General features: G+C 39.9%; 1 protein-coding gene across 1 annotated transcript; it reads right to left on the bottom strand.

Annotated features, from left to right (window-relative positions):
* Positions 1-116: 116 nt before the first annotated feature.
* On the bottom strand, positions 117-8,614 carry LOC110978031 (RING finger protein 141-like). The gene is made up of 6 exons (XM_022232666.2): positions 8,506-8,614; positions 6,397-6,545; positions 4,419-4,530; positions 3,563-3,876; positions 2,762-2,881; positions 117-2,436 (listed from the first exon to the last, which is right to left on the bottom strand). Exons 2-6 carry the CDS (start codon positions 6,543-6,545, stop codon positions 2,232-2,234), a joined length of 900 nt encoding a protein of 299 aa, XP_022088358.2. The 5' UTR covers positions 8,506-8,614; the 3' UTR covers positions 117-2,231.

The following is an 8,614-nucleotide window of genomic DNA, read 5'->3' as shown; positions in this document are numbered from 1 at the left end:
ATAAAAACCAGGATAAAACTAACGGGGAAAGTTTAAATCCACAAACGGTCTTGGGACAAAAAGCAATAGAAAGAGAGATATGGCCAATGGGCGGACTGAAACAAAATCATGTCATATTATTGAGGCAATTTTTCTTCAACTTCAGGAAATAAATCTAGCCATAAATGCCTACATTACCTTGCTTTTAAACCTCCGTTATATGATATTGAGACATAACATTCATATATGTGTAAAGATTGAAAACATGGATTTTTTGCTCAATGGGATGGTATTCAAGTTTATTTCTACAAAAATTCAGTGATGTTAACAGATTAGCTACAGATTAACTTGTCTGTTGTGACCCTTCTATGTTTAACATAACCTTCAACAAACCCAAGCCTTAAAAAATATTTTTAGAAAAATAAGTCAGTTTTTATCTTGTAATCATTTATGCCTCAAAACTGTCAAAAAGGCAACAAAACTTGACACAGAAAAGTGAGTTTTGTTTTGACATGCCGCTATGATTGCATTATACATGGAGCCCTCCTATATATGAAAAAACAAGCGAGCAAAAAACCCAACAAACAAACAGATCATATTACAAACATATATCTTCATGATTTAAAGCTTGAAATATAATTAAAATGTGGCAAGGAAACACAAAACAAACGGACAATGTCTATCTGGCTTATTGCACGTAAGTGGACTAAACTTCTTGAGAACTACATGTTTTTCAGTTAAAACTTATACATGTTAAAGCTACCATATAATAAAAGATAGAAGCTAAGACTGTTGAAAAATTGTTGTGTTGAACAATCAAACTTGTTTAGATCATTTACAATTACCTACATGGATAACCTCAATACAGTTTTAAAACTAATGTTACAAAGATTTGTGTTGTGTACATGTAACTAACACACAATGTCATACACTATTTACATTGTATATCGTTGATACATGTCAAACATAATAACATACACAACTGGGTGAATAAATTAAGTATTACATACCAAATCTTTACAATTTCACAAATAGATAGTTATCACAAATGTGCAGCACCTGTGGCTAGGCCAATCTTCGGTGTCTCTGTACAGGATTACTCCAAAAATAATGTTGCAATTAAAAATTCAGCAAGAACTAGAGAAAAAAGGAGATGAGAATACCAAAGCAACAGCGGACTGAATGAGTTGATTTCATTAAACAATTGTCTTGCATTTTATTGAGTTAAAAATTAATTAGAAGACCTTCTCGTACAACTCACATCCAGACCACTCAAGGTAAAACTTTTGTAAATTTGATAATTTTGTTTTCCTTCAAAGTGTGTTCTTTACAAATGAAATGTAACCACTTTCCAAACGGATGCTCAAAACTCTCTTAGAAGATCTTGGGTCTTTATTTGACAACCAGAATTTGGTTACTGCTGTGGTGCCAAGCTGGGTGTCACTGGCAGGCATATTGCATGCACATGTTCTTGCCTTACGGCCAGTAGAACACTGCAACTCAACAAAACTGCACAAAGATAGGTCGAAGAGCATGTAAGACATACACCTGAATGTCACTATTCAGTTTGAGGCATGGGAATCAGAGTAAGAATACGATCGTCTCTAATGAGTAATACTGAAAAAGTAGGCAAAAGAAAGCCCTCTTCATTGTTGCATGCAGCTCACAATCGTGTACACCTTTTCATAACAACCCAAAAAGTTGGTAATAACTTCGGTATCCAACAAGACTCAACTTTTCCTGTGTAACGGCACTGACCAATAGGAAACTCATCTTCACTTGCTCTAAAACACAACAGTGCACGGTTGTTAGTCTTGTGGTCAATCATATCTCTAGCCAATATACAAATTAAGTATATCTCAACATATTCTGAAACTACGATAGCACTGTGGTGGACAATCTCGGCTCATCAACAAATCATCAAATGGTAACCTGTAGCTCCTGACCAGATTTTGCGATACAACATGTGTGCATGGCTACAGGTACATGTAAATCCTCAGACAACCATGTCTTGCTGCCTGGCTGCCAAGACTATTAGCCTTCACGGCTCACCGGTCATCACAGTTTGGACGATGTCCAATTGCATTCACTTGTAGTCATAACCCTCATGCAAGGAATGCAATGCTGTACTTTCTGTACCGGAATGGAGTTTATGAGAAGACACAGAAGACTGACAGCTGCCGTTTAATACTTACTTGGCAGTCGTTGCATTGTAAGTGCTGAATGACCACTGACTCACTGAAACGCTGGACTCAATCAAACGACACCGCTTCCCATTCTTCCACCTGCTGCCTGCTCGCTTGTGGATTCCCTCCTCTTCGTTGCTCCTTGCTGTCAGCGATGCTCATCAGGTAAGCTGTCATCTCGTCAGCGTCGGGTTTGTCCGGGAGTGCCCACAGGTCTTTGGCATTGCCCATGTCATCCATGCACATGGGACAGGTATTGTGTTGCTTTCTCCTGCAACAGTTTAGGATGGAAAAGAAAGCTGGACTGAAGCGACTGTTTAAAATGGAATATCATGTAACCATAATCAGGGGTGGATTTAGAGGGGGGCCCATTGGGTATGCCCCCTCTTCCCACCTGCAAGATAATGAATTTTAAATTGACTCCAGTGGGTTGTGTCATGGGTTTTGCACAGCGCTCTGGCGTTTGACCCTCCCAGTGTGCTCAATGCCCCCCCTTCTGAAACTCCTGGATCCCACCCTGATAATCGCCCAAAAGTTTAGGTAACATGCAAAAGCAAGTGACTGTCACAGGCACGCCTGCATGGATGATGCCTCACCAGTCTTCAATGCACAGCTGACAGTAGGTGTGGGTGCAGCTCAGGACTATGTCGGCTTTCTTCTCCATGCAAATGCAACAATCCCCTTCATCGATGGACTCAAGGGAGACTTGCTCCACACTGCCAATAAAGCCACACAAGGACAAGGATTAATTGGCCAAATACAGTGGCATGGGTTACTTATTTCCTGACTGTAGACCTGAAGCATTGAGATTAAATTGCAGTACCACAATGCTTTGCTCTTTTGCATCTTATTTGATGTTCCTGTGGCACTATAGGACCTACTATTGTGCTAACAACTTCAAAGTCAAGAGGCAAAAAAAACGGATGAAGCCTAAGACAGAGACAAAGTTGAGTACTGAAAAACAGCCCTGGTTGCAAAATGCTGCTGTTTGGATCATAACCTTGCACTTAACAAGGGTGCTACAGTGATTGCCATGTGATAATAGTTCATGTGTCATAATGCCTTCTATTCCCTCCGTTTGCCTTGCAACCAAGATTCTGCTGATACATATTTCTATGTTTATAAGTGTATTCATCTTTGGCAATAGCTTTGAATTTCTATAGCACAAAGTTGGCAAAATTTCCTTTTTCTGGAGAGAAGGAATGCAGGGGTTTGTTTTGTTTATTTATAGTTAACTGAATGAAAAACTTAGGTAAAAACTAAAATTATGGTAAAGCATACATTCCAGGTTTATCATTGGACAGTTGGCACAGTTTCACTGACAAAAAATCGCTTTTCTTAGGACAAATAGGGTAAAATGTCGGAAAACAATAATGACATCTCCAGAGGAAACCTACGTTGCAAATATTGTTGATACCTCCAGCCAACCACCTGGCGTCCTTGACTGTGGTTGGTCATCCTCCTCCGATTCACCTAGCTCCTCCCTGCCTTCTGCCCCTGATGCTTCTTCCTCTGGAGCCCTGTCCAGGCCGCACGTACACCTCGCCGCGTCATCGTTACCACCTCCTGATGCTGCGTCCTTGCAGGCTTCGCTTGTGTTCAGTCGATCTTCAATACTCTGGCACTGTTGCATGATACTGTCGTAGACTTGCACGAACTGTCGGAGTGTCATTGTCCGCGTAGATTCACACTTGTCATCACCATACATCATCTGCAGAAAACAAGGCACAATCTGGTGTATTAACGTCACTGGGTACATCAAAACCAGGGTAAGAAGGCAGCATTTCAGAAGGAGAGAAAACATGCTGGAGTAACTCAACCAATTCCAAGGAATTTCTCAAAACCACCACTGAATAACAAATATGGACACATACATTTGTTTAATGTGGCAAGTTGACATTTTCTCAACTGATCTACAAAGAGTTTTTCTTGACTTCTGGAGAGGAGAATCGCCATGGGTGTCAAGATGAGGGGGAAGGAAGAGGTCCCCCCCAAAAAAAAGAGAAAAAAGGGGAGCATAGAAAGAGATATTAAAAATGAAATGGCATGAAAATAATCAATTTGCTTGAAAAAAAAATTGAAATTAACCTTGTCATACTATTAACAGCTTCAGGTTGACAAGTAGATGTATCTCTCTCTTTTATCAATGGGGAATTCTAAGAAGAGGGGGTCGGGCAGATGGGTACAGACTACCTCTTCTGGTTCCTTCTCACAGTTTCTAGCCTCAAATAAATACAAAATGCACAGACATACCTTGCAACACTGAATCCTGACACGAGACTTCCAAAGTATTGTTGTGCAGTCAGTCCCTGGAATGATGCTGAAGATGAGGTACCTGCCTTTGGAGCTGCTTAATGTGTTGGAACTGAACAAACAGGACAGAGAAACAAAACTAACTGCTGTCACTTACTTTCTTCTTTTGAGAATCCATAAGTGTTTTTGTAACCACTTGCTGATGGTATCATTCAATATTAAAAAGAACTTGTCCCAGGTGTGGTATACATTATTTTGGGCCAAAAGTACCAACTTTTTGAACAAAAAAATACAATAATCGCACTTAGACTTTAGAAATGCTGACCCTTGGTGGTCATTTGCTTAAGATCTATGAAACATTTCTTGCTGTTTTGCTACTTTTTGAAACTCTAAGGCAACTTCATGGAGTGATATTTGCTACAATTGCTTGAGAGCTTCAAACATGCCAAACCTCCACACACTGCATATAGAGGGTTTGCATGGCTGCCATCTTACAGGCAAGTGGCTTTGTCCCTCAGGGTTTGAACAAAGGAGGTTTCCCTGTGGGAAAAAAAGACCTTCCCTGCAAGATGGCTACAATGCAAGGCCTCTATGCCAGTAATTAGAGCCATGATGTATGCATACAAACTCTAGTGGAATCACTCAAGCATGAGGAGTACAGACTTCACCTGACACTGCTGCTGAATAAAGAGAGTCAAGTCCGCTTGAGTTTTGACTTCACTTTATTCTGACTGTTTTGATTATTTGGAAATATTTGATCAAATGTTAAATATTTAAATATTTGTTTTCAAAATCAAACAAACATGAATATCTGTGAGATAATAAAAGGAAAAATTCAAAAAATTCAATTATTTGGATATAAAATTGCATTCTAAAAGCTATTTCAAGATGTTGCAAGTAAACTCAACAGAGCTGAATATATTGACACACATGTACAATTTAACCTCATTAATAAGAGGTCCTTCGGACTTGGCAGATTACCTTGTTAAAACAGGAACCTTTTATTATCAGGAATGAAAAACAGACGACTGGGACCTCAAAATTGCCTTGTTATAAGCAGAATCTTGTATTAGTAGTGCTCTGTAACGACGTTTGCTGTACATACTCTGTATCATGCCAAAGAATAAGGCCAACTGTTCAACTGTTTTCAAGTCTTTCTTGCTTACTTTCTGAAGATACGTGCATATTTTGTTTCCACAGTGGATATCTGACAGTGAACTTTGGCTTTTTGCCAGCACTGTAAAATGAACATCTAAAGTGAGTATTTTCGGTACTTTTTTTCCTTCTTACAAACTCCTTCTGATCAAGCCACAGATCACAAAAAAAGAAGTACAATATCCCGCAAGTTAGCTTAGAAGTTGATTTAAAATAATGAAAGGTTGATATTTGGAACTTTTCTGGGTAATGACACAAATTGCAACTTGCCAGAGTGGCTGGGGGGGGAATTCCTGTGACAGTGTGCTCTTGAGGTCAACTTGACAACCACTGGGCCAAGCACTCACTCTCGATTGGGGAATGGGGCAATTATATGACAACTGTTTAGTGCCGGCTGTTTTGTGACAAAAAGTGATGTGTGATCAGCTGCCAGAAAAAAACACACTTCCTTGTATTTCTGGTTTTGTGGGAATGTGATTAAACTTAATATTTAAATGTGTGATCAAATGAATGGTTGATTAGTTGAACATTCAACGTGACTCAGCCTCCCATCATGGAGTTCTTGTTGTAAAACACTATGACTTCTATATCTCATGACAGTGAGGAATACTAGATTTGACTGTAAGACTGAATAAAAATAGAATAAGATACAAAGTGAGGGAGTTTTCCACAGCTCAATCCTATCTCAATGTGTTTTACCATGACTTTATTGAACAACTTGCATAATGTTTGAGACTCTCAATACCCACTGTCAACAGTCTAAAACCTGAACATTTACAATGAACCTGACATAAACAAATGCAAATGGCCCCTACGCACTCACATAGTGTTGAGACTGTCTACTGCCTGGACAAAATCTGCATATTTAAGTGTAGCCAACTGCTTGAGCAGATGTCCCTGTGAAAAGACAAAGTCTCGCCATTCCCACAGACTACCATGCTTGCTGGCACCGCTGCTATGACTGTGACCCATCTACATATACACGGCAGGAAAAAAGAGAGAATCACACCCAATTTTGGACACAGGCCTCAAGTGCCCCCTTAGTTATGCCACTGAACACAAATGTTCGAAAACAAGCGACAAGTAGAGTTCTAATCATGCTAATTTACTTGGACTAATCCTGTATCAGGAGTATTACCACATGAGCACAGTGGCCTTTCTCTCTGCCCCTACTCAATGAGTTTTGTCTAACTTCAACATTAAATATCTCAAATTGGCAAAAACGAATTTAAAATCACACCGGTACAAACGTGTTTTGAATGTGTAAGTGTAGTTGATGTCTGTAATGATTTCATTTCTGCACAGCCAGTCAAACTTTTGCACAGAATTTGTGTCAATGTTCTTTGTTCCATAAGCTTCAACGTTCACGACAAGCACCCCTGAACATGGAACCACCCACAATCCGTCGTGGTTTGCTAGAACAGGCCTTGTGATTGGTCAGATTGCATGAGATTTGTGTTATAATATCCTGTCCAAATATGGTAATATTCCAAACTGTATATATGCAAATTCTTTCAAACATTTGTCCAAGCAGGAAGTAAGAAGTAATTTCATTATAGGACTATGCACTATACATGTACATGAGGTTAGCGGTAACACACAGCATTAAGGTTTCACATTCCACTTGGTTCCAAGGCATTGCTTTTTATTTAGTTCACAAACCCGTTGTCATGAGGCGGCTTATCATGACCAACCATATCGCTCAAACCAACTGTCAATTGCGGCTTTGTGGGTGGACAGCACTTAGAGGCAGTTCTTTATTTTAATTGGCTACAAAGAATGCAGGAAACTTTTATTTGAGCCTATCCGTACGATATGAAGCCCTTGTCCTCCAACTCTGCCTTATAACACATTACTTCTTACAGTCAACATCATGGTTATAATCATTGTACAATGCAATGACCTTGTGTGGTTTAAGGATGGATTGCAAGACTTCAATGTACGTGTACATGTGTCGTGACACGCATTTTCTGGAGGACTATGAGGATTTTTGTTTGGTTTTTGGTCCACACGGGATGTAATCATTACAGACTGGTCAGGTTGGTCGGTTCCTGTTTGCAATACATCCCAACTGATGCTGTGCAGATTTGTACCACCAAAAGTTGACCACGTTGACAGCAAACTACATGTAAACATGGTGAGCGTTCCATTTTATACAGACATCACTTTAATATTTTCCCTTACACCAGTGTTTTTAAGCCATCAGAAGGTGACAACAAGCCTTACTGCTAATACCGCATGAGTGATTTTGCACATTGGTAGAAAGGTACTGTGGGAAGGAAAAAAGCGCAAACATTGTCCCCCTTCCGAATTCCCCTTCCCACAATGAATTTCTGCCATTGTGCAAAATCACTCATGCGGTATTACTAATAAGCAGAAAAGGCTTACACGTACATGGCTTAGGCCTACTGGTCTAAGTCAAATTTTGCAGTGAAAATATTGAGGCGTTTATTTAATTTAGAAACCACTTCAAACATGTCAAAATTTCATCCTCATCAGCTCATACTAGAGAGATAATGTCTGTCATGTCCGTGCAGGGAACTTAAAAGTTTAACCCAAGCAAAGGGTGCCATAACTGAATAATGCTGATTGTTGGGTGTCTGTGTCCTTGCTCTATGATCTAGCCCAGCATGCCCACGCATGCCATGTGGACTCCCCTACCATACTACTTCTGGGCCTAGGCCCTAGTTGTAGTAGTATACGCCAGCCATGTCAGTATGACTACTACAATGACTGCGCCTCAGTAATGAGTACTTGCATGACTTGTTTGTTTACACACAACACAAGCATGCCTTGCCTTGAACTCCAGCTAGTCCAATATTACATTTAAATCACGTTCTTTATCAATCGACAACTAAGCCTAAGTCCCGACAGTGGCCGAGGAAACAGTGAAAGAGCGTTTCAATGCACGCTATGCACAGTATTGACCTACAGTATGACTTCTTTATTCTTGTTCAGTCGATGGACCTGTTGGAGGCGACATGTTGGAGGCGGCCATATTTTTAGGCTTTTCCAAATTCACCTTTGCAATGATCTTTTAA

Source organism: Acanthaster planci, linkage group LG20 (genome assembly GCF_054643075.1).
Source record: "Acanthaster planci isolate LZ-2023a linkage group LG20, COTS_SCS, whole genome shotgun sequence".
Lineage (NCBI taxonomy): Eukaryota > Metazoa > Echinodermata > Asteroidea > Valvatida > Acanthasteridae > Acanthaster > Acanthaster planci.
This window is presented reverse-complemented; position numbering and strand designations above follow the sequence as displayed.